General features: G+C 43.2%; 1 protein-coding gene across 6 annotated transcripts in view; it reads right to left on the bottom strand.

The window, feature by feature from the left end:
• hipk3b (homeodomain interacting protein kinase 3b) overlaps positions 1-26,936 on the bottom strand; it is a 46,717-nt gene extending 19,781 nt beyond the window's left edge. For 5 of the 6 annotated variants that reach the window (XM_080843721.1, XM_080843723.1, XM_080843722.1 and 2 more), the window contains exons 1-3: positions 26,582-26,936; positions 16,873-18,175; positions 310-433 (exon numbers count right to left, since the gene is read on the bottom strand). In XM_080843721.1, the coding sequence (XP_080699847.1) occupies positions 310-433; positions 16,873-18,175; positions 26,582-26,657 (1,503 nt within the window). In that variant the 5' untranslated portion in view covers positions 26,658-26,936. Of the gene's footprint in view, positions 1-309; positions 434-16,872; positions 18,176-26,581 lie in introns of those variants that run through there. The other variant, XM_080843726.1, reaches the window with a different exon arrangement.
• Between the last annotated feature and the right edge of the window lie 466 nt (positions 26,937-27,402).

Raw genomic sequence — 27,402 nt, 5'->3', positions numbered from 1 at the left:
CATAATGCCTTGGTATGTTACTCAGTATTTGTTTATCTCAATAAACATGTGTAATGTATAAAAACAATCAAATGTGTGTGTTTATAATAACATTTGTGCATGTGTGTGATGTGTGTGGTGTGTGTGGTGTGTGTGGTGTGTGTGGTGTGTGTGGTGTGTGTGGTGTGTGTTGTGTGTGTTGTGTGTGTTGTGTGTGTTGTGTGTGTTGTGTGTGTTGTGTGTGGTGTGTGTGGTGTGTGTGGTGTGTGTGGTGTGTGGGTGTGTGTGTGTGTGTGTGTGTGTGTGTGTGTGTGCACTTCATGGCTGTACCTGATCAAACTCCAAGGCCCCAGGGTAGAGTGGCCAGCCCAGGAAGAGCTCGGCGATCACACAGCCCAGCGACCACATGTCTATGGCTTCACAAAACGGCAGCCCCAGAATGATCTCCGGAGCCCTGTGGGGGGTGGGGGGTGGGTAGACAAAAACAAACCAAACAACAGTGAGCGGCGTGAAGCTCTGGCCTTTCACCGGCAAAACAGGAACAGTCCTGCTGCTGCCGCTGCCGCCGCCGCATCCGTCCGGCACAAAAAAGCCCTGCAGCAGCACGACTGTGTCTATGTGTTTTATTCTGGAAATGGTGGCTGCTTCATTGTGCCCCTGAGGCAGCGTCTGGCAGTTTATCACATGGTTCACTTTAGTGTAGGGCCATGCAGTGTTATACGACCAGTCGTGACAGGGAACAGCAAACACAAACACACAGCTGAGTTTACAGCCTGAGCCTAATGTCCGGTGGAGGAAATGTGAAGGCACTGATAGGGCCAGATGGAACCAACATCCTACTTAAACGTGTCTGGAGGGAATAAAGCTGAGGTGACGAAGTCGGAGCGTCACCGGCTGTGGGGCACTGAAAGTTGCATGACACACTCAGGAGCTTCGGCTTCTCTGCCCCTGCGACCCATGTGAGGGGTTAGCAGGTCAGCCAGCTCGGCCTCCAAACCCAGCCACTCTGGCCTGGCCTGGCCTGGCTTGCTCTCTCTCTCCGTCTCTCTTATACATAAGCGTGACCATGGCGACGCGAGAAGCCCCGGCTGCTTAGTGACAGATCGCGGCAGTGATCCCTCTGAGTGGTATTAACCCACCACTCTGTGTGATCTCGTCGGGCCATGACGCACCAGTGGTGTCAGCCCTTATTTCGCTAAGTCAGTCTGACAGGGGCTCCGCCGTTACTCCTGTTACAGAGGCCGTAAGCCACCCAACTGTAACACATGGAGCTTTACCCCCTTGGCCCCCGGTGCGCACTGGGGCCACTCCCTGCGCAACAGAGGAACAGGAACAGACTCTCATGATGGCATTTTTCCACATGTATTTTGGGGGCCTGCCCGAGGCCTAAAAGAGAAGTTCGTGAAAAGAAAATGTCATCTGCCAAGAGTAATTATAACGGGTGTTAAAAATGCCTGGCGGACTAAAGGCGGAGTTATTTGCAGTGAACAGAGGGAGAGGAATACCTTTGGGGACAAATGGCCATATTATATATATATAAACACACATATACATACACACACACACACACACACACACACACACACCCGCAGCATGGGGCTTTAGGCCCCAGAGCTGTTTGATCTCAGAATGCCCTGCCTAGAGTTTCCATTAGAGAGATGTGGAGGCCAAAATAACAGCAGAGTGATGGTGTTTCAGAAAGCGTTGGGAGATATTCCTCACTGCTCAATATGTGTGTGTGTGTATAAACATATAGATACACTTACACATAAAGCCGGTAAATACTCAGTGCTAGGACACAAATGAGAGAGAAACAACAGCTGTTTGGGCCTTAACACATTTTAACCTCTTTATTCCTTTACTATTTATAAAAAGCTAAACTCAATCCATAGGGAACAACTAAACGCAGAGGGCAGTGACCGTCAGGCTAGATGACATACATACGGAAAAAAGGAAAAGAGAAAAGAGGGATAGAGAGTGAGTGGAAAGAGTGGTGAGAGAGAGTGCAAGAGAGAGAGGGAGAAGCTGCCTTTCAATTCCAAATGGTGCAAGCTGTGCTCTCTCTATCCAAAACTTCCCTAACGCCCTTACTTAAGACACAGAGCTCATTGGACAACTCAGAGCCAGGTCAGATGAAGGCTTCTACCCCCTTCTGGACAGATGGAAATAATTAAAGCCATTTCTGTGTCTGAGGGGGGTGATATCACCACTGACGTGCTTTTTCAATCTATGCCGCTTGTGGGCACATGAAAAGTGGGGTGGAACGATCAAAGCAATACCACTGATGCCTGTGACAAATGATAAGATATCTTGGTGTAGCCTGGCACCTGGTCAAGTCAGACTGACAATTTGGTTGCTATTGCTGGTTCAACATCTGTGGTGAACTCAAAACAGCGTTGCTATTACCTCATACTAAACAAGTAGTTCCATGAAATGGGAGTAAATGGGAGAAGGGGGGGGACTGAGAAAGAGATAAAAATAAAGTGAGAGGGTAAAAGAATGAGATCAGTATGGTAGGGTTCGCATGCAAAACTAGTTAGGGCCTAACATGTGCTGTTGGTGCTCCTATATGAAGTTATGGGTTGCATAACCCTGGCTGGAAACTTCACTTCAGAACTTCAGAAACAGAGGGCCTCTGTCCTGCCTGAACACACACACACACACACACACACACACACACACACACACACACACACAGTCCCCACAGACATCTCTGGAGAGTTCCTTCATGTGATGCTGGGCCACACCAAACCCTTACTTCTACCACATCTGATAATTTTGGCACCCCAGCTGGCTATGTGCATACCTGCTAGGCTTCAGGTCTCAACCTTGAGTGACTTCCAAATTAGACTGCTACAAAACCAGGCATTACACTAAGGTTTTTTTTTTTTTTTTTTTTAAATGGGACCTTGCGCCTTTGTGTGTAGACTGTGCCGTGCTTCGTTGCCTTATTTTATGCATTAGACCACAAGCCAGCTTTCGCAGAAAACACTCCATCGACACTAGCATGCTTAAGCTGCGTGCATCCTGTCAGCAAATCTAAATGTAGCTCCGAGAGAAGAACAAACAAAACATCAATCCTATGAAAGGGACAGATGGCCAATGGTTCGGCATAGAGAACTAAATATTTCACTACAACATTTTGGACAATTGTGTACTTTTCTTCTGAAATTAAAGTGCATCAGTAGATCCACCGAGGCGTGCATCTTCAAATGGTTACATTAGGCCTTCACTGTGTTACATTAGCCAACTCACTTTCTTTGCAACCAAAGGTAAGATAGTTAATCACACTAGCCACAACCATGATCAAAGCTAGCAAGAACAACTTCAGCAAGTACAAAGACAAAGACTGTTCATGGATCAGTCAGGGAACAAAACTAATTGCAACAGGGCTAACTGATGTCCCTTCAGAGGCCCAAAGGCCCTCCTAGGCAGCCTAATTAAAACTAAGTAATCAAAACAAAAGCTCTGTAGCTTCCTTTAGCACACCCAGGAGACAAACTCAGTGTCATTAAGAGCCTGTTGGTGGAAGTGGACTGTCCTTATAACCTCTTTAGATGTAGTGTGTACTGGCTCGTTATAGACCGATAATATCATCTTCAAAAGGTGCTGCTACCACTGAGGTGTCAAGGACCAAAGAACAGTCATCCTCATATGGGAAAAAGGGTTTTCTTTAGACCTGGGCACAACTGGACATTCAAAAGGCTGGGGCCTCATGAAACGCCACCCTCAAGCATTGACAAGACAAGTGCACTGGAGCCAGTATGATTGGGGTCTCTAATCAAAGACAGCCATCAGGGTTTCCTGACACACAGTGGAATAGACTGAGGAGTGGCTGAGGAGTCAGCTGCAACAGTTTCCGATTAACTGGACCGTAAGCCCAGGATTGAGTGTCCGCAGGTAGCTTATCCGTGGCCATGTAAAATAAACATTATGGGGAAGTCTGAGTCAGCACAGGCTCTGGAGGTGTTAATCAGAGTGGTGAGCTAAGAAGACAAAAACAAGGAGAGAGGAGCTGGGAGGGGGTTACACCATCGGTTTGCAATGAGATTGTGCTCATTGCCATGGCGACAAAACCCTCCACCTTTTCTCTCATTCTGTGTTTCTGGGTAGAACTCCTACTATCTGGAGAATATGATGTAAGAGCCAAGGGAAGGATATCTCGTAAAAATGCTCGCTCACATGCTGTTCAGTGTGTGTGTGTGTATCGTCATGCATGTGACTGTTGTTAACGAGCAGGTAAACCACAACAACCCCGTCACTAAATGGATCCATGTCAAGTACCTCTCAACTGAAAAATCACCTCCAACATCGAGGCCACGGTGCTCCATCAGTAACAGAAACTCATCTGCAGAGGTCGGCTTTTGGCACCCAAGATAGTCACACTATATTAAAAATGCTGAAAGGAGAAAACGTTGTGCTTCATCATCACCTCCTCAACAGCTCCCAACCTATCTAGTTCAATTCTAGACTAGACTAATGGATTGCTAACACTGTTAGTCTCTTGTTTGGCTCAGTGTCCACATCAAAGGTTGGGGCTAATGGACTCTATGCTCTGAGTCACTTCAGCTCTTCCAGAGAGCGGCGTATTCATCTACTGCAGCTGGGGCCCATTTCATAGAGAGCCCTTGCTAACGCTAAGGACTTCAGAACTTAACATGAAGTGAAGCAAATGAAGCGTAACACCATGAGGCTTCTCAGTTCACTTCTGTTTAGAGACAGATGCTCCGTTTCTCCCTCAGATAGGACATGTATAATACATTTACAATCAAACCTATCACCTGTTTTACATTCCCAAACCCTGATGTTGCTGTATCTTAACTGGTAGAACTGTGAGGGGGGTAAATTATCATATTGGGCTATCTTGTTTAGGCATAACTGCAGGTTACATATAAAATTATAATAAATCTATTGCAATTTAGCATGAATTACATTACAACATTTAGCAGTCTCAAATCAGAAGTGTTCCTTTATGAGGATTCAAGCTAAAGCTTCAGAAACTAGCTTAATAAGCCTAATGCAGCAACTGAAAGGACCAAATTTCGCCCTATATGCCTGGGGTTAGGCTAAAGCCAACCAACTAAAGTAAAGTGCTGAGCATAGCAGCAGCGCTCCATGGTGTCAAAAATGGGAGAGCAGGCATCTCGCCCAGACAACTGGGCACAGACTGAAATACGCCACATCACGGAGCCGTACGTCTGTGCCAGGGAACCACCCCAGTACAGAAACAAGCACCACTGGTCCACAGACCAGCAAACATGCCTTTTTCTTTAACGCCATGAAGGCTAGGGTTTGATTTGGACAGGCGCAGCAGTTCTTGCCGAACAGCTGCCTCGCCTGCGCTCCAGGGTGTGGGCGTGCTGCGCAAAGGCTTGCAGCTCAGTTGCCGGTCTGGGAACCAGCAAAGCGCAATAAAGAACTGGATCCTGCTGAGCGCTGGGGTGAGCACTTCCTTTCTGTGACCTTGTGGGAAGGAGTCCCTGAAATGTCAGGGAAAGGAAGGTGGTTCATCACCACAAACATCTGCTGTGCTGATATCCCACAGACAGAGCAGCGGTCAGCTGTTATTCTGGAGGGAAAAAAAAGAAGAAGCGAGGGGCCTACATCAATAGCACCGTTCCCATTACTGGCTATGTACAGCCAAAAAGATCAGAGATAATGCTAAAATAAAACTACCCACACCGAAAATAAACCTTTCAGTCCACTTTATTTACATAGACAAGCGCCGCAGACAGCATCTCACACTACTGCGTATGGCTACACTTTGTAAAATCTAGGATGAAACAGATTAATATTAAAAGGGGCCCAGCGCATCAGAGAAACACCTCTGATGAGAAGCAGGTCTAACTTTAAAAATAAAAAACAGCAAACAAATGTACATAAGAGATTGTCCCAAAAAAAAACAACGCAGATAGCTAACCAAACTAAAAACAAAGAATGTAGTCAGCATGCAGGAGATCTATGCACCCCAGCAGGACGATCTAAATAGGCATTATTTATTCATGGCCATGATCTCATGGTCCAGAAATAGTCCCCTCGTCTGCGTTGACTGCCCAGTGTGATCTGATCCAGGTACCAAGCAACACCCAGAAGGTCTCACTGACATAAGTCCAGTCTTAGAGGGAGGTGAAATGCCTATGTCAGCATTCGCACAGACTGCAGTCACTGACTGTGACCACCAGAAGAGACAAAATTAGGGCCAATTTAATGGATTCTGCAGCAAAATAAGTTCACATTTTCAGCATCTGCCTCTAAATGGCACAATAGCTTCTTTTTAGTCATGGCCCCTGTCTATGTTGGGAAACATTATGCCACAAACTCCCACTGTGGCCTGAATTATTCACTGGGACAGAGGGACTCCACCCAGTCGGCAGAGCTTACATGACCATCCCACAACCACCAACCAAACCAAACCAATCAGTCTTCCCCCACAAGTACTGTGGAAAAACACACAGAGGATAAGAGGCTAAAGGCAAAAACATTTACATTAATATTTACAGGGTTTTTTTTTTTCAGCTGATGGGGCCAGGCACGAAAAATAAATGAGCTGATGCCCATGTTTAAAAAAAATGTGATACAAATCCACAGGGGGTATTATTGGTCTTTTAGTTTTAACTTTTAGTTCCTCTCTCACTGAGTGGAAAAGGCAGGGAAGGTTAGTGCCGCCATTAAATGCAGTCAGTGCAGCAAACAAGACTCACGGTTCATAGTTCAGAGCCAGTGAGATTAATGGTTACTGTTGTAGCACAGAGGCCCGCTGCCTGCCCTTTGGATCTGGCGAAAAAACAAGAATGTGTAAAAGATAACCTATTAAAAGGGAGAAACAAAAAACAAGCGGGACATAAAATACATATCTATGATTATAGCATGACTCGTTCATCATGCATTCTAACATACGCCTGTTAAAAACTTACATAATACTTAAGTATTTTTCCCCCTCTCTCGGTCTCACGCTTTTGCTCCCTCAATGAAGCATTTTCTTAAAACAAGATGGAACATGAATCCCTGCGGATGTTCTCCCTGAAGAGCAAAGACAAAACTTCCGTTTAATTTCTAAAAGCCAAACACACTAACGTTAACAACTACTTCAACAACTTCAACTTCAGCCATGTTCTCACACACACACACACACACACACACACACACACACACACAGAGCTCTGGTCCCAGAGACAGATTACAGTAAGCGAAGGGTGAACACCTCAGACAGCTTGGCTTGAAAAGGGAAGAAGAGAGAGAAAGAAAGTGTCAAACTATCTTCATGCTTATTTTAACTCCATTTCGTCTCTCAGAACGGTTTAACGGAAATGGAATTACAACATTTTTCACATGGTGGATTGATCTCTCTAACGGTCGTGCCTTTATTGTACCATTACTCTAACGGTCGTACCTTTATTGTAACATTAGTTCTTTTCATTCAAACGGGAGAAGGAAATAAATAAATCTCTGTAGGCGGGAAAACCCAGGAAAAGTGTGTGAGTGCCAAACACAGCGAGGTCCTGTCTTTTGCATGCCACAGCTGACCCTTGTTTCCTCCCTCTTTCAGGCAGCACATTTTCATCCTGTCAATGTCCTCTCTATCCAGGACACTTCAACAGCCGTAACAAAGCCCAGCCAGCACACTGCCTAGTGGAGCACAAAGTATTCAATTAAATCAAAACCCCGTGCAGACAAAACACTGGGGCCTAACAAGACTCTTGTACCGTGTCTGCAATGCTTCTGCTTTTTCCCCCACCCCCCAGTTTAATGACATACTACATTTCTTCTTCAATCTCCTGAAAATCAGTCCTCCCACTTACTGGAAAAACCCCAGTCTTCACTGTGCCGAAGCCCCAACTGCTATTTCCAGTCAGAGACAAGCAACAGGAAGTCTGTTCTTTCCAAACCAGTCAGAGGGGAAGAGAGGGACGCACATAAACACACCGCTAACAGCATTGATATACTGCAGGTTAGGTAAGGCCTTGTGTCCCTAAAACAGAAAAAAAAAAAATAACTCCTACTGGGAAATAAACGTTGAAAAAAAAAAACTGTTTCATAAGTCTCAGTTGGATTGTGTTATTGTTTTAACCTTTAAGTGGATTTAAAAGAAATTGAGGATGACCTCAAACACGTAAAAGTGTACAAACATGTAGACACAAAAGACACAAAGCAGCCTAGTCACAGATGATTGGGTGCATGAGGGCCCATGGTTTCCATTTGGAGTAAACTTCCTTCACGAGGGGTCAGGCTAAATAACTTGCTACTTGTTTTGGCTTCCCACCAATCAGCGGAAACTCAGTCTTGTTAAAATAAATGACGAGTAATCACATGTGCTTCATTCAGCGAGCGTGCTTCACACTCTTGCCAAGTATGCCTTCCCTGATCCACAAACCCGGGCTGAGCCGAGGCCTTCCTCATGTCTGCTGCTGCCAACTAATGTTATAGTCGATTAGTTAGTTGTCATTAAGCACGCAATAACTCGCTGATTAGAAATAGGAACAAGGTTTTATCTCGATTTATGGAGTAGGCTCACATCTGCTACATACAGGTATTTGAAAAGGAAATATATTGGCTCTGCAGAAAGAGACTTGGCTAACTTTAGTTGAAAACAAATTAAGTACGATTAGCAACGCAATGACTGCAGCTGACTGCATTCTTAAATACTGGAAACATCGTAATGATGATTCAACTTCAGTGAAATTAGCCAAAACTTTTCAATTTTGGTTTATATAAACTGAAAACTAAAAACTGAAAGTATTTTACCCTTCTGATTATGCCATGTCTCCAACAATGCTGTGTAGTAAATTAGTGCTAGGAAAGCTCTTTATTACACCCTTAACATCGAAGTGTCACCAGTACTTCCCCTATGATTTTTTTTCAGCAGCAGTGTGGTTCTGGCACCAGGCCCATTTATGTTGTCATTCTGAGACATAAGGGAAGTGATGTGAATGTGATACTGAGAAGTCTATTTAATGTTGCACTACACCAAACAGAGCTGTAGTTGCTATGATGCTCACTAGCTCGCTAGCTAAGAAAAATTAAATAGTCTTAAACGGTTTGAATGGCAGTGTTCCATTTGCAATGAATGATAGCTAGTTTTGGAGCTGATGTTGCTGTCTCCTCAACTGAATTTACTAAATTATTAGAGGTAAAGGTAGAAACCCTCAAGGTGCCTGTTCAGCTTCACTGCTTGGCCCCAAAATAGTAAATACATAGGCTAGGTTCTATTTCATGCCTCCTGACCACCATAGAAGTTTTGCTTAGCAGCTAATTTCAACATTAACACACCCTAGCAACTGCCAACCGTTAAAGGAGGACCTATTATGCTAATTTTCAATGTTCATAATTTTATTTTTGAGGTCTACTAGAATAGATTCACATGCATCAATGTCCAAATGTTGCTCTGTTAAGAGCCCGTGTCTCCTTTTAGAGATCCTGTGTCTCAAAGAGACAGACTCAGTCATCAGCATTGGCGCACACCACAATGCCCTTGGTCATAGACCACGTAAAGAATCCAGCCCCACAAATGTGGCATTATGTTTCCCTTCTCATCTACTCATCTCATCCACAGCAGAGAAAGAATCTCTCCCTGCTCTTAGCCACACTTGCTTTGTGAATTATTTGTGGTCATGAATTACCCATTAACAACACTCCCAAAGGAAGTGATGTCATGACACTCACCACGAACAGCTGGTCTGTCCTTATTTGTTAGCAGTTATTAGTATCAGAGGCCTCAGCAACATAAGCCTCCCACCCCTAAAAAAGCCTTGACAATCTGCAGCCATGACAACAAGAGGCCTTGAAACATGATGCAGTGCAGGTTAGGTGACGGTTTGTTTGGTCCCCTTTTCGACAACGTCCTATAGCCTATGGATTTCAAACATCAGACTCAAGTAGTGTTACATATATTGTCAATGTAGTTCTTCCTTTAAATTTGAAGTGGAATGGATATCTGGAAAGGGCTGAACAAGAGAATATATGAGGTGTGTGCGCATTTCAAGCCATTTAGCCATGTTGGAGGAGAAAACAACCTTGTGGGTGTGGGATAATATGCCACTGGCAACCTTATCGCTGCCAACTCGAACGGACATTTAAAAAAAAAAAAAGACAATAAATTAAGTGACCAGATAAATGTGCGTTGTTGCCCTTGTAGGACATCGTGTGATTGGTTTTGTTTACTTCGTTGCCAACATAAGCAAGTTGAGTGGCAGGTCTTGATGAATGATTGATGAGGCTGCCTCTCGGTGAAACACGGCACCACAGCAGAAGCAAATCGAAGTCACCGTTTGTGCACACAACGACACACACACCACAACGCCAGACAATAAAGGAAATCCACGGCTTGCTAACAAGTTTCCAAGATATAGTGCTGAGGTCGTCAACCACAACACACACACACACACACACACACACACAGGTCAACTGTCACTTTTTGATGATGAAATGGTGCAACAGCGAATCAGTTATCAGTGTTGGTTCACATGCTGATAAGTGCACTGTGTGCTAGAACACGGTGGTTGGCTCTATATGCAAACTGAACATTAAAGCCTGACAAACTTAAAAGCACAAACACACACACACACACACACAGTAGAACGTGGAGACATTTCAACACATTTCTTTGAACTTTTGTAATAAGACAAACCACATTGAAGGCCAAAACGAAAAGCGCCTCTAACAAATTCAGTGAGAACAATTGATAGGTTTTTCATGTCAAATTTCCTTTTATAAAAAGGATTTCAGAACTTGTCAAATGAATGTTAAAGAGATTTTTATTTCCTTGTTTTCAACTAGTCAACAATACCACACTCAAAATTCATTTTGAAGAAGTAGCATGGGTGGACGCTAATGCAGTTGATTTTGAGCTAATGTAATTTCCGGGACAGTAACAAGTGTGTTTTTGTTTTTCTTTTAATAATTTCAGGGTACCCTGAGAGCACTCCCAGAATCCTCACCACTTCAACCCATAGTCGAACTGAGAGCTAAGTATATTCCCCTTCTCTGAAAGCAAATACAAAACAGCTGACGTTGAAAGACGTTGACCTTGAACAAGTGGTTGGCTGGCGCGATCGCCCTCTCACTCTCCAGCTTTTCCCCACGGCTGCCAGTGAGCCTCACCATCTATAGAAGTCAAAGTGGCTCTGGCCGTCCTCCCGCTGGTTATTTCGGGCTGTGCCCGCCACCCCCATGCAGCCCTCCACTCCACTATTCCCCCACCCCTCGCTCTAACAGATAGTGTCAGGAGAGGATCACTATCATGTCACGCGGACGGCAATGTGGGGGTGGGGAGGCCCTGGAAGATGGGAATGAAGTTTTTGGGTGGTGGAGGGGGGCTCTTGAACCCATAGGTCACCCTCATCCATGCACACCACATCCTGAGCAGCGGGGCTGTCAAGCTGATGGCACAGGTCCTCTTCACCTGCTTCATAAGGAGCCAACAGTCGCTAGAGCGAACAGCAGGGGTTGTATACTTTATGGAATATGTGGTGGTAGTCAAGGGCCTTAATGTCAAACATTTCGCTAGCATAGGTTCTATGACACCATTGGGTATACTAAAGAGGAAAACTAAATTGGGTGATGTTAAGTTTAACATGAAAACAAAACAGATATAAGCGAAATTAATGTTCCAACTGCCTTTGGAAATTATACATGGTGACTGATTAGTGAAGTCCAGTCCAGAGTAAACAGTATGAAATAAGACAAAAAATGCCACCAGCACAATTAGGATTTGTTCATTGCCTTATGGCTACACCTAAGGGAGTATCGAGTGATCCATGTAAAAATCGGGCTTATTTTGATGGTAAGACTTACCACACCGAATGATAAGCGGCTGCAACTTAAGAAAGAATTGTTATTACAGTGTATAGTAAAATAACCCATTTCAATTCAGTTATATGAAGCGGGGCTATTCTGAATTAGCAGAACAGTCTGTGGTATGTGAGTATGAGCACGTGTGTCCACATGTATGCGTTTGTGAGTGTGTATGTGTGACTGTTTTCACATCTGACATACTCTACAAATTTGTCTACAAATTATACAACCGTGAACACATTGGACCTCTATGGCTTGGCTTTTACAACACTGACATAACTTCAACAATGAAGCATACAAAACATTTCCTGTCGTTCATCTTTGTTTGGCAACCTCCCAGTGTGCCGTTTCCCTACCTGTGGCCTTCCTTTAAGTTAAGAAGCCTACTATGGGAGAAAAATGTCACACTTCCACACCACAAAATGTTCTGACCAAGGGCAGCAGTGACTAGAGAGGCCAAAGACCACAACTAGCCCACATAAGTTGACCCACCAGCCATGACCAACCATGGGGTCTTTCTGAAGGTAAGATGACAGAGCGCTCTTATCTTTCAGTAGCATTAGGATTCAGCTCAAAAAGAGGAACAGCCAGAAGTGCCGCAGTGTACTACACTCACTTAAAACAGTCATACAAGTGGGGCAGGAGGAAAAAAAGATATCATCTTTCTTTTGCATACAAGGCCTATGTAAGGCATCATCTAGGGAACTGTGCTATGAATCATTCAAACCTTAACCAAATGGACTGTGGATTGAATGGAAAAATGTAATCAAACACCTCAGATCTTCCTTCTTAACATTTATTTGGTCTCTACCCTACTGTTAGCCTCCTACTCAATAGCCAAAACAAAACCTCCCCGTATAAAGAGATACATGTTATGCTGATGTGCTGAAGCTGATTAACCAGACAAGCACCAACAACTACCAGGCCAAGAATGCTGTGCTCTGCAGTCATAGGCTATTTGCCATAGAGGCAAAAATTGCTTACAGAAAGACAATTCTTTCAGTCTGGTCAGCTGTTTCCAACAACATTTAGCTTCAAGCTAACTTTTTTACTTGAGTTTAGCTACAGAAAGTACCCATTGTTTCCCATGAGGTCTGACTTGAATATACGTACAGGACACAGCATTTTTCTTCCAATATTTTTTGAGAGCCGTGCAAGTTTGAATCTCAGAAATGGTGGTCTCTTGGCATTGGAACCAGTTCTCCACTAATCTAGAGAGAACTGTTCTGCTGTGGTCACGGCACTCACATGCCAATATGCCGCTGGGATATGGTATGAAGGCCTTGCCACACTGGATTTAATCTAGATGGCAGCAGTAGGGGCTTCTACGGATTGGCACCTGCAGTTACGTGGCTAGCGCTCCATCTCACTCTCTAGGTGCCAAGGCAAATAGCAGAGCCCTTCCCCCTGAGAATATTTCCACATATGCATTCCTGATAGATAAATATAGAAGCTTTGTGGGTAGCTTGTAAAACTCTGTAAGTCACCTGTCTTTTTGCTTAAGATGGAGTTCAGTCTCATGTCAAGACGTTTGGCCTCTGCACTGGATGGACCGTTTTGAGATCACAAACTGCTTGTCTTGATGAAAAGTGGTTTGGCACCAGCTTGTGTGGTGTACAGTAGGGATTCCAGCCTCAGACATAAAAGACACACTGAAGAGGTTATAAATGGGGTGACGGCGACGCAAGTACATTTTTAGCATGGTGACTCACACTATGATGCCCAACTTGCCTCTAGTTGTCAAACAATGGAATGCAAAAGGCTTACAGATGGACTCCTATATAGATAGCTTTCTGTAGCCCTCGACTGTGGTAACATGGGAACATGTAAAATGAATGATCACCAGATCAGACACCATTTGGCTAAAGAAAACTTTGAACCCTAAGACATATACTTGAAAGGGTTGCCAGAACATTAGGTGCAGGGTGTTCTGTACCAGCCTGTACAAAGCCAACAGACAAAACAGGAATGTACCTGTCCTTGAATAAATCAAGAGTACATATTTTACAATTCAAAATGATTTCCTTAAATATGTCTCCACACACAGTTTCATGACTCAACTGGACGACGCTTCAGAAGTAAGATTCAATTCCATTGAACAAGGCGGTGTAAGAATGTCTTCAGATATAACACAAATGCACAGCTTTAATCTCTAGCATGAGCAATTCTGAGGAGGTACCAGGGGCCATAAGATATCTATACTAAGCATCATGGGTGAAATTGCTTTACTTTGCATGAAGGGTGGAAAAAACCCTCAAAATGGCCAAGAGCAGACTTCCTTTCACCCAGCAATACCAAAAAGGGTGCTGTTCAGACATCTTGTGTGACTCGCAATCAACTGAGGCTTGTTTGTGTGTCCTGTGTCTCTGAGGAGGACACTGTGTGCAAGTCACGAGAGTGTCATGCCCCTGCTGAGGAGCAGCTCATCAGTGCATGTTAAAAAGTTCTGCAGGCTACAACCTATCCATGTTCATCTTTGTGACAAAAAGTCAGCAAATAAAACACTAAAGCCATGTCAAGAACTTGAAATGTGTATGCATTTGAATCTCTGACAAGTAAAAATACAAAGCCTTAAAGAGTTGGACTAGTTGTAAAATTGTTGTGAAAAAGTGTGCCATTGTAAAAAAAAATGTGCCTCTCAAGAAGCAGGAAAAGGTATATTACCACAGGTCGTAGCATAACCGGCCTCAGTGCCTATATAAAGCAAATTGTTATCAGAGCCTAGAACATCTAATGTAGCTAGTCTAATTGCACTTGATCACACCCTGTCCCTGTAATCTACAGATCCCTGTGTAATAACCTATTACCTAAACGCAAGAGTAGAGAGCAATGAAAGAGAACATTTCATGTTCCACAAGGCTGCCAACATCAGCCTCAATGTCGTGACCGTTTAGAGGCCTGCTCTAGAGGCCAACAGAAAAGCTATGAAGAATATGACCTTCAAAGAAACCTGTACAACCTCATAAATATACCACGTCAATACAGAGACCTAAACACGTCCCTCTGAAAATAAGAGAGACTTTATCATAGCTGCTCCTACTGCTCTGAATGAGCCACATTACACTGAAATCGGTAGACCATTTGCCTTTCTTCTTTCCACTATCGAGTGAGATCTATGTGACTAAGTAAATCTGTACAGATTTCCAGTAAAGACCATCAGTCCTGAAAAAGGAATGACGCAACTGTCAGCCTGTGCAAGGGCCAGTGTTTGCCATCGTTTTCAAAGATGACTATGGTAAGAGCACCTACAGAAAACAGCGATATTCCATCTTATGAAAAGCCAAGGCATATTGTTTGTGTTGTTTACACTGTACAATTTTGGGTGAACTGCAGGCTTTTAACATCAGGTTTTTTTTTTTTTTTTTTTTACTCAGTACCACATGAGTTCATCACACTACAGCAATTCAATGGTGTAGCACAGGGGTTTTCAACCGGTGGTCCGCGGTCCCCTGGTGGTCCGCGGCGGTATTGCAGGGGGTCCGCGATTAAAAAAAAAAAAAAAATTGCTTTGAAATTTCAACACATTTCCAGATTACTCTTGAAAATGTCTGAAATAAGAAAAATATGTCTAAAATAATATGAAGGTGATTCACGCTGACAGAATGTAGCCTTGCACCTATCCATTATATGGTAGCCTGTGCTAAGTTCTGGATAAGTTGCCAGACCGAATTTCCAGAGCTTGCTGCAAAAGCAATGAGGTGTATTTTGCAAACTTTCAAACTACCTGTGTGAGAGCATTTTTTTTTTTAAGAATAAGCACAGGGCAAGAGAATGATATGAGACTGTCGCTGTCTACCATTTCGCCACGAATAGACAGGCTGTGTGGACTTCACCATGCCCAGATATTACACTGACACGTCTCCCCTCTCCCCACACATGCACGAACGAACGCACACAAGCGAGCGCGCAGGCACATCAGTGGGCCGCCGATTACTTTCTAGTCAGAATGGTGGTCCCTGGGACAAAACCAGTTGAAAACCCCTGGTGTAGCAGATAGAGTATTTGTCAGTAACGCTACAATGAAAAAAATTGAGTCTCTGTCTAACTGAGGAATAAGTACTGGTTAGGACTATTTGTTAGTGAACAATGAAGTCATTAAAACCAGTAGGGGTTGGGCTCAAGCAAAGCCATAGAACAAGCCTGTAGGCTGTTTGGCTGCACAGCGTGCCGTTTCTATTTATGGACAAAGGCCTTCCGGTCACACACACAAAAACACAGTCACATATCAATGTGTTGTCTTCCCTCCGTAAGACGGCTTGAGAAGGCAGCTCTGCAGGTCCAGAGCCCGAGTAAACACTCTCACCACATTGTGAGGTTCTCAGCAAGGTACAAAAACTGATGTGGGTCATTTCTGGGGAGTTACGTAACAGTTCATATCATCCCAGGCCCCTTTTCTGAACTCAAGAAGAAGAAAAGAAAAAAACCTAAGCAGACAACCTCAAGCAGCTGCCAAGGGTAATTCTTTCTCAGAGTTTTCCATTTGCCAGGCCAGAAACAAGGCACTCCTGTTAACATAAACATGCAATGCAATGTTGGCATGTCAGGAGGCTGCTTTCAAGGTAGTGTTGGAGTACCATTTGGCTGAGACCATGCAGGAGTGCACAGCTGAAAAAACCTCCCAAGAAAGAAACCTGCAAATAACCTTTCCACTCTTCTCATATCCACAGACAATTACACAGCCTCTTTTAGAGACTCATACCAACTGTTATGAATTTTTTAGTCTCTCAGCCCTCCAGTCCATTGTCTAAGGGGCTGTTTTCAGAACGCCATTTCCTTTCCCATGGACAGGAGAAATGAATGGCTTACCCCCTGCCACCAGCATCATGGGGTCAAACTTTTGCCAGGTCAGTATGTGGCCCTTGTGTGTAAGACAGGATGTCATTTTTCTATGCCAACACTTCCACAGGACAATTCCAAAGACACTTTTCAATGGGAATGTTTCCAAAGCATTTCATCTTATGATTAAAACTAATTGTTAGTTCAAAGCAATTCTACACATTGCATGGTGCTTTTAGGCAGGCAGAGTATGGGGCCTTTCATGGTGCATTCATCTTTAAAACAGCAGGTCAGTGGGACAGTATTTTTAGAATTGAAAGTCCATACCTGTAGTAGCGTGACTGGAGGTACGTGGAGCACACTGCTTTGGAGACATGGCTGGCTGAGCCAAAGTCTATCACTTTCACCCGGTAGGGCTGCCGCACTGGGTCCACCAGCATGATGTTCTCCGGCTTAAGGTCAGCATGAATCAGCCCCATGGCCTTAAGCTTCTTCAGGGCCGTGGCCACCTGCTGTAGGATGGGCCGGATCACCTTCAGGGGCAGTGGGCTGAACTTGTTTTGTTTCAAAAAGTCGTACAGGTTCTGCTCCAGCATCTCGAACACCAAGCAGGTGTGGCTGCGGTGCTGGAAGCACTCCAAGGCCTGCACCAGGTTGTGCTCGTCTGCATTCTCCCCGCTCAGGCGGGCCAGGATGCTCACCTCGATCTGGCCCTGCCGGGCATACGACGGGTGGTTCTTCAGAATCTTGACCGCCACTACCTCGCCCGTGCCACGCTTCCAGCACTTGACCACCTGGCCAAACGTTCCCCGCCCCAAAAAGTCGAGAACCTCATACGTGTTCTTCATGGAGCACAGCACCTCGTGCTGGACAAGCTGGTAGTCTCCGTCTCCACTCCCCGCCACTTGTTTGCCGGGCGCTCCCGGTACCACTGCCGGAACGGCCACCGCCTGGTTTCCTACATTCGTTTGCATCATCGCAGGCAACATGGACAGGTCCTCCACTATCTGCATGGCGCTCCCCAAGTTCTCTAATTCCTCACTTTTACGTTTCAATCCGCATCGCTGGGAGCTGTCTGTCAAATTAAAACCTCCGCAATCCTCCCCGTCCCCTTCGTCCTTCCCTCCACAACCTCCTCCACCACCACCTCCACCACCACCACCAACACCTTCTCCTCCTCCTCTGTCCTCTCCACCTGTACCTCCCCCTCTACAACTGTTTCCCTCTCCCCTGCCCCCTCTGGCTCTCCCTGAAGCTCCACTGCTGCTTCCCCTTCCTCGATGCTGATGCTCTTGCCCCTTTCCCTGTGAGGGGACAGCCCTGTGCTGGGGCTGTGCCGCCGCTGCTGTGGGTTGCTCACGCTGTACACCTCTCACAGCAACCGTCTGCAACGAAAAGTCCTGCCCGCCGCGGGGTTTGCCGCCCGCTGCTTCTCTTGACTGAAACAAAGGCGCGAGTTTCGTCGGGTGAGTGATGCCAAGGGTTCTACCATTCAAATAAGTCCGTGGGTAGGCTCTTTCATGGTAAACACAGTTGCTGGGCTCGACTTTCAGTTTCTTCACACTGCAAAAGGCACTTGTCTGAGTTTGATAAACATGTGGTGGGTAGACCAAGACTTGTGAGGCCATACCTATGGACAAGGAAAGAAAAGTGAAACCAAGATTAGTTTAGTGCAATAAGACAAAAACGCTTTAGGACCCCTTTCTGTCATTTAGCATCTGGACTCACATTTGGGATAGACGAAAGGGGGGGGAAACTGCGTGGATGGCTCCCCAGTTTCTTTTTCTCTCAGAAAACTCTTACAGAGCACACGTTAACAATACTAACGCCATAGGGCTGGGCAATATGGACCAACAATCGTATGTCTGTATTTTTAGGCAGAATGGCAATGCCCGATATACATCTTTGCTTTTTGTGGAACAAGACTGAACTGCAATAATAGTGCATGTTTTTTTATTTTTTTTAATGGACCCATTATTAGCATTTATTTTATATTCATATTAATATAATTAACAAACTGCACTCTGGGAAATATACATATGTTTATTTGCTGAAGTGTCAGGAGCAAGCCCAGACTGTAAAGGATAAAAAAGAAAATATCTTCGTGTCAGGTCAAGTGCGCATTAGTCTCCTCTTGACTGGACAACTATGGTAGGGCCAATGATTTTCCGCGATAACGGAAAACGGACGTATTTCACGGAATGTACCCTTTGAAACGGAATTGCAACTTTAAATTGGAAACATCATTTTGTGCATACAAATCGCCCAAATTCCCCTGTATTTTGGGCTGCAAGGTTATATTTCTTTAAAATAAACACAACAACGTTTGCAACGATGAACAAACATTAATTAAAGAACAAAACCACAGAGAAAATGTCACGTCTGCGCTGAACTCTGCTCCGGCCATTCCCTTTTTAAAGGTTGACCCACACACCTCCACTAAAGCCACATTCAGTCACATTCACTCGTTTCCCCAATTGACCCTTCGCTAAGCCACGCCCAAAAACCGCCCCAGGCCAATCGTAGTTTAGCAACGGGTAACTAAGCGCGGAGGACCTGACAAACTTTTGGCAAAGTGAAGATTCCGAAGCACTGTGCCTATGGGTTGTGCAAAACCGACAGCCGATACCCAAAGAGTTTGGAGGGTTTTCCATTCCCAAAACTCAATATGAGAAATGCCGTGAGTGGATAAAGAAGTGTGGGAGGCCCCAATCGCAGCTGAATGTTTACAAAGAACACTTACATTTGCTTACAACAAGCTAATGTTAGCAAGCGAGCTAACTCATCTCAGTATTGCTTGCATATAATTACGGTCCTTTGTTCACAATGCACATATTTTAACGTAAAATGAGACTATAAGATACATATCTACTGTTCGCGTTTGACATACTGTTGAATGTATTTTGGCACTTTGTTAAGTGTCCAACATGAGGACAAGCTAATGTTATCAAGCTAGCGGATAGTTAACTCATCTCAGTATTGCTTGCAAATGATTACGGTTCTTTGTTTAGAATGCGTACATTTTAACGTAAAATAAAATGGTAAGAGACAAGATGCAGGCTCGCTTTGACATACTGTTCAATATATTTTAGCATTTTGTTAAATGACGGCCGACACACGACTTCCCCAATCCGATTGCTGCTCTCCCTGTGTCAGTTCCTACGTGGGAGCATCAGGGGGGTTGCCGGAGGTTTCAATATGTATTTTCCCATTGTCTGACTTCGCGCAGATATCATGTATGTATCCCTCAAAAGCATACTGAAGCCCCTTTTGCCTCGTTCTTTCAGAGATCTCCCCTGAACTCCAGAAATTAGTTATTATCTCTCTGAGGACGTCAGATAACGGCACTTATCATTGAGATTGATATGCCAGGTACGAAAGCTTGTCAGGCGTAGCAACAGTAGTTAAGGTGGGCGGGGCTTAGCGAAGGGTGAATTGCATTTAAAACAAAAAATGTTTAGTCTTCTGTTCTGTTGATGGCTGGCAAACAACAATCTAAGAAAGTCATGTATTATTCACTCATTTTAAGTCATCAATCTTCCTCAGGGTGAACAAAATGAGCTGAACTACTATGGTCACTTCTTTGCGTATTGATGATAGTCGACGTTATGACAGAGACTGCTACAATATAGAACACGAGCTGTTTGGATAGTTTTCCACTGTGTATTTACCACCACAAAAGATTACTCGGTGCTAAAAAAATCTTAAAATAGAAGAAAATCGATCAATTTACTGCCCACTCACATTATTGACAAGGGTCTAAAGTAGTCTTTAGGTGTATATACATATATATTTCAATGCATTATGGAAATATATTGATATACCTTAACAAGTCGATATATTGTCCAGCCCTAACACACCATCAGCTCTGTGTGACATCTTCCTATTTGAGGATTTCAGACCTGACCTGACCTTGAGTCAAACACAAAGGAAACAAAGGAAATACTTGGAAACAGGCTGAGATCATCATCACAGTCACTTGAATATCCAACTGCACAACAAGCAGTCAGAAAGTGCAGACAGCAGTTTAACATCACCAAATAAACTTTCAAAAAATGAATTAGCCTACATGCTTTGTGAAATTAATCACATTGTTGCACATATCAATTTGCCAAGAGAAGCATTTAAAAATCCATCAAATTTGCCATAGGCATCAAGTGACAAAAGTGGCAGTGTAATGTTCTCCAAATATTAACACAAAAGATACTTTGATTAACTTTATTTAATGAAGAGCACCTTTTCTTTATTCCTGATTAACTCATCTCATAGCTTGTCTTAAACTACCGAGCTAAATACATCAGACTGCACTGACAACTTAAGCACTGATCAAATCTGGCTAGCTTGAGAACATATCCCCTAAAAAAAACCCAGCTCCATATAACTTTGCTTCGCCTCGTTCAAATGCAATTTATGGTTCAACCTAGTGTGGTTGAATGGCAGTTTGTTCCTAAAGTTGTGGTTAGAGATATTTTACAAATTACCTTCAGGAATTTTCAGAGGTTTTTGTATCATCCAACTACCAGTACAGCCCAAAACATTGATGCTAGCTCCACATCAAAAGTAGGCAGTGGGAGGAATACAAACTATTACAACTACGTAGAAACTATTACAACAACGTAGACTGGCCACTATATCCATCCAATATGGGCACCGGTGCAAAGTCATAAATGGGATCAAGGAGTATCATGAATATGCGACTGCCATGAATTTGCGTACAATTTGTATACATTATTTTTCTATAATTAATTTATTGAAATTGACACATCATTTTGACAACCCAAATCTTTTTGCATCGTTTCTTGAGCCCTGGCACACTAACCTTACCAGTAACTGTCCATAGGCCCTGGTCAAACCGCTGACCTAGTTCCTTTTCTCTGGAGCACTTCCAGTAACATCAAAGCACTAAGGCCCTGCTGGCTCTTCAACTTAAATCAACATGGTTATTCAGGAGAACACACTAAGAAGCTTTGCATGCCTCATCCTCAAGTCTCAAGCCCAAAATGAACCCGGGACTGTAGAGTAAGGTCACCTATGGCAAATAGCTATGCACAATATTTATAGTTGAGCTTACTTTCCTTTTAAAATTGATAGTGTGGTATGATTTTGGCTACTTAAGACAAAAGAAAATTACCATAATCCACTAGGCTACACTTTTGGCTGAATGGTCTCTGTATTGTGTGCAATTGCTGAGCAACAGTACCAGCTTCTAACAAGAGAGACCAACACAACACTAACACTCCCAATATCACTATGGCTGAGCAGCGTCTGATCCTATGATCAGTCAAAATAAGCTAAGGGAGTCTCTGTCTCATTAAGTCCAATAACCCCAGATGCTGGACTAATGTGTCGGCACAAGCCCATGGAAATAAATATGACAATGGTCTTAAACTCAACAGCCATTAGCAGATCTCCGTGGTCGGAGCCCAAGGCTTGTAAGACACTGCCGATTCCAATGTGGGTGAATAGCACGATAAAGGTGGTAGACCATGTAGCGTGACACTGATCCTAATGCTGGCCCACAATGATTTGAATTCATTCGATTTTTTTCAGTCTAGACTACAACTCCTTTAAACATACATAACTTAAAAAAAAGAAAGGTGTTGATCAATTTACAAAGAAAATGATCTAGGGTATAAGTTCGAACTAAGGTCAGAAAAAAACAGCTGCATTAGACTCCTCCTCATCAAAAATAGGCTAGAGTGCAATGCTACAATCACACATGGAGAACCAAATGGGATTACCATGACCCAACACTTGCCAATCAGGTAACGCCTTTTCTCAGTAGTCACAAGTACGCACCTGGAAGGCCGCATCCTCCAACAAACACGTTTTGTCTCAAATGGTAACAGGAGGACACCAGAATGGGGCCTTGAATGTTTTGGCCCTTTAATTTAGCTAAGCCAACAAAGTGGCAGCTGCAGAGCCTGCTATTATTACCGTCTGTAGCATGATACTCCCCCCACTAGCAAAGGAGACTCCTTCTGTGGAGTCAAATTACTTGACTTGGAGCTACACAATTTGAACAGCTACGATCCCATACTACTGACCTCGCACCCCACTAGTTCCAAATAATGCCACTTGACAAATGACCAAATGCCCCTCAACTCATTAGATGCGGGTAAAACAGCCGGTTCTCAATGGAAAAACAAACAGCCTGTGTTACCTCCCTTCACCTAATGTGCGACAGTGAATAGCTCGCACCTCAGAGGGTATAACAGAAGGCCTAAGATTGTCAGATACAGAGTCTTCTGAAATGGGCTGACTCGAGATCTGTCAGTCTGTGCGCTCCAGACTTCAGAAGCTGCTTAACAGCACAATTAAAATTACCGGCAATGTGATTAAGAACTGCTCTCTGTGCACAAGACTTTCATAATTTTAGCTGTGTGCACAATGCTGTTGCTGTAGGTTAAACCATATCTAGCCAGCAGCCATGTTATAAGTGGCAGAACGAAATTGCACAAACTGTTCAGCAATAAACACAGGAAAAGACAAAACAGGAAGTGGCTGTAATTTCACACATGCCTCTTTTTATGCACAACAATACCAAGTTGAGGTTTGGAGAAAAACCCTCAAATTAAACATTCCAAGAGAATAAGCTAAGGGGACTGCTATACAACTAGTCCCAAAGTAGTAGGCCTTAACAGAGCATATCAAACATACATGTCTCTTGTGGGGTTGCGTTCAATGTGTCATCATTAAAAAGGGTGTCCATCCCAAAATGTCAGGCGGGACATTCCAGTGTTTCCAAGTTTAAAAAAAATGTCTGCCTTCTTGACTCTCGCCAAACATTAACCACAGCCTCACAACCAACTCTACCTGCCTTCACCAATAATGGAACTTGGCATTAATATACTCTGCATTAGAATAATCTACAACCCTGAAAGAGCACAGTTCATCTGCAGCTTTTTCTGTATCTGGTTTGGCCCAAACTAACCACACTAGGCACAGGGAAAGTCCAAGGAAAACCCAAAGCCTGAAGTTGCGCCCACGCTGAGATCTGAAATCAAACCAGTCACACTGCCATGGTCACGCACTCGTCCCCTAAAGGCATACAAAATGTTGTTATGGACTGATAAGAGAAGAAAAGTACCCAGTTGGTAGGAATGCTAGCAATGGTACAATGTCAAGTACAGTTCCCCTATAGGTTACCACTCAACAGGCAAAACCAAAAACTCTCTTAAATTTTAAAGCAAACAGCTTACATGAGGTAGCAGTACAAAAACACTGTACTTGGTGACATGAATGAATGAACATTAATGAGGATTAAAAACTAAAAAACATTGATACAATATTAAATTACATTAAAAACAGGAGTCTTTAAAACGAGGAAAAACTTGGACACTGAATTGTAACTGACTCCAAGAACAGAGGGGCCTTGTGTGTGAGACAAAAAAATGCAACAACTGAAAAAAGACTAACTGACTAAACAAAGGCTACTACACAACCAACAGAAGGCATGATCCATGGAAACGTAACAAAACAAATTGACCGCACGCTAGGTCAATAAGATCAATATAGCTTAGTGATGCAGTGTGCAAATCTGTATGCAGTAGAAAAGATATGGGCGAAACAATGATATTGCTCCCTTGTTATTGCAGATACTTTACTACTATGCTTGCTCTTTAAACATTAGCCTATATTATGATACAATTACAGAGATAAATTAAGCCAATAAGTCAGTCAGGAGGGCTTAATAGTTTACACTCACACAAAAAATCACTAGGATTAGACCCAATGTTTGAAACGTAATTAAAAAGTCCATACCTTGTGACAAAACTGGCATTTTCTGCAATAAAGCTGTCTGACAGTAAAAAACCAGTCACACAAAAATTAAATGTCCAAAGATGTTGAACACACTGAAATGTTGACAGATTTCATGTACTGTTACTTATCTCCTAATCCAATGGCATTGTCAAGGCAGGACTGTCTCTGAATATAACATTTTAGGGAAACTAGCCATTTCTACTTCAACAACACCAAAAGGATAATGTGAATAAAAAGGCATAATTCTGCCTAGGTTCTTACTGAAACACTTGATATACTGAGAAACTGCAACAAAACATGTATTATACAACAGGGTCTGCAAGCATCCATCAAGCTAAAAGGCACAAATCAAAGAACAGTATTGACTAGTTATTTCTTCAAGCTTGTTTGCCTTCTTTTAGAAGCAGAGATGAACTTCAGACTATGAGGCAATATCTGCCCACAACACAGTGAACACATTCTGTGAAAGACCACCACAGAAAATAACTGGCAATGAAACAGTCATGTTTTGAATTTTATAAAAATGCAACAGGACCACAAAACCATTAGCCTTGTCTTGTTGATGGTCATGTTAGACCTAATTGTGGTGGTGTGGAATATTTGCGGGCCTCCTCGAGTTTTATCTTTAGGCAGTCAACATAGTGAACATATCACTCTGAAAACTAGCGTCACTTTTCAACCGTGAATAAAAGGTTGGAGAGGTAGTCGTCATGAGTTAAATCTGTAATATGCAGTGTTGAAATAGTCAACGTGCTATCGTGTGACTTCAGTTTAACTTTCAGCTTTTAAATGAGCTCATTCTTCTGAAAATGCAGTCTCGCCATGTTCCCTTCTCAGTCCAGGGAGGAATTGGGCACACCAGGTGTAAACATAAATATAATTAACTTGCAGGTTATGTTAGACAGCAAGCATCTCAAAGATTAAAATGATTATTGTAGATACTTGGCTGACAAGTCCGATAAAATCATACCAATTATGCAAGTTAATATCATGCCGTTGCCTAGGTATGTTATTAAACCGAGCTGAACTAGAAGAGTCCGGCGACTTTAATGGGAAAGGAAACATAAACCAGCCCCTGGGTGTTGTCAGCTCTTAACTACCTAGCACATAGCTGGCTTGCAAGCTATCTAATTAACGTCGGCGGAGAGGAAAACGGTACACTGTAGTTTAACGTCGAGTCACGAGCTGACTTAGTTTATACAAGTTAGCGATAACTTCCCTGCTGAAAAAAAACACCCTGGCCACTTTCGGCTTGTTAAGCTGACCAGCCATTGACTAGTTTAATGTTTGATTTTGGATGATTTAGCTAGGCATGCCATTTTAAGACTAGAATCTGTATATTTAAGACAGCTAAAACCAGCTAATGCTCTCTTAACAGCACGAGATGGTTTCAGTTGGGGTTTTCGTAGCTAGCTTTCCCATTTTAGCGAAAGATATGTCATCGAATATTTTTGTTGGTTTAGCGGAAACCACCTACCAGCATACCATACGCTGTTTTTTTTTGTCAGCAGAGTTAACTTTGCGTTAGTGAGCTTTAGAATTTTCATCTCATCCGAGCCCGACTTCTATATTGATTTTCGCAAGATGAAACGAGTCAAAATTAACCCTATATACAGCGCGATGTCTACTTAGCAAACAAAATATGATTAAATTACGTTAGGTTGTTTTATTTTCACCGAGGCTATCGGAAAGGACAACTTGTGGGAAGCAGAAGTTCAATATAATTAGCTAAAAAGGTTGGTCGGTTAAGTGGCGACATGCCATCCCTACGTTAGATATGACTAGCTAGATATGATCTTAACCAAGACGAAATATTGAAAGTTACTTTAACATTTCAAACAAAATTTAAAAAATGCTGACTTACCGAGTAACTTTCGCAATTTCGATAACGCTAGCCTGCTAACAACCCTTTGCCGACATTGAATTACCGTAGACAGTCAGCAGCTAGCGAGTTAGTTAGTTTAGGATTGTCTGGTTACCGTTACTGAATGTCTTGCTGTCTTAACTAATCTTAACGAACACGGAGCTGTGTAAATTAAACGTAAAAGGACGAATACCACCAGGGGTACGCCACTTTGTCTTTAGCCAACCGGATACTTATTAAATGAACATTTTATCCAGTTAGGTAAATGTTAATAATGTTAGCTAGTTAGCAGTATCTTGCTGCCCTCACTGGAGGTACTTCTGGTCGTGACACATAGTTAGTTGGATAGCCTCGAAAATCTTGAACCGAGCAATGCGATTATCCCAGTAAAGCTATTAAATACCTTACCTTCATATAAAGTAACAGTTGATAGAATCCAGGGCCTCTCCGAACATGTTATGGACTTACAAGCTACCCATACCATGCACAGTCTGCCTGCTGCACTGCTGCCATCTTGTCCTGGACAACAGGAGAGGAGACCTTGCTATCGACAACACCACCATCTCCCACATTTTAAAGTTCAAAATAACAACAGCATATGCGCAAATTATGTCATCAAACTGGGTCCAGGACGTAGCTATGAGGTTCAGGTTATTCTTTTGGTTGAAAGGGCAGAGAAGCCCATTTTCTGGAAGGGGTTCAGAAGCCCCTATTCACCGTGTGTTCCGCCCGCTCTGTCAACAGCGAACATGTCCCTAGTCTCTTTGGTCTCGGCTGTGTGAGAAATGTTTGTGATGTGAGACAATGGCATGCACATAGACCTAAGCAATCGACCAACGATCCTTAATCTTTGGAAAAGTACTCTCAAATTTCACGGCCATCTGCTGGAAAGGGAACTTGAAATACATGAAACAAAATTATTTGTTCAGCCACTACAAGTTTTAGAGCATTAGGAGTCCTGCAATGTAATATGTGTGTGCCTGTACTTTAGGGTATTACAGGCTATAAACATGATATACACATTGTTATAATTGTTTGATGTACCCACTTGGGACTTTTAGGGGAAATAATTGTCAGAGATAGTTGAATAGTAGTAATGGCATAAAGTTTAGGCCTACAGTGACTTTCCACACAATTTCAGGAGCTGAGCATGTGTGATACTTATATCAGTTTAATATACTGATGGGCATGAAAATGTAATTGTCCTTTGTAGCCACAGACCCACAGAC

The sequence above is a fragment of the Sprattus sprattus genome (genome assembly GCF_963457725.1).
Source record: "Sprattus sprattus genome assembly, chromosome: 8".
Classification (NCBI taxonomy): domain Eukaryota; kingdom Metazoa; phylum Chordata; class Actinopteri; order Clupeiformes; family Clupeidae; genus Sprattus; species Sprattus sprattus.
The sequence above is the reverse complement of the archived record's forward strand: the minus strand, read 5'-3'. Positions and strand labels throughout refer to the sequence as shown.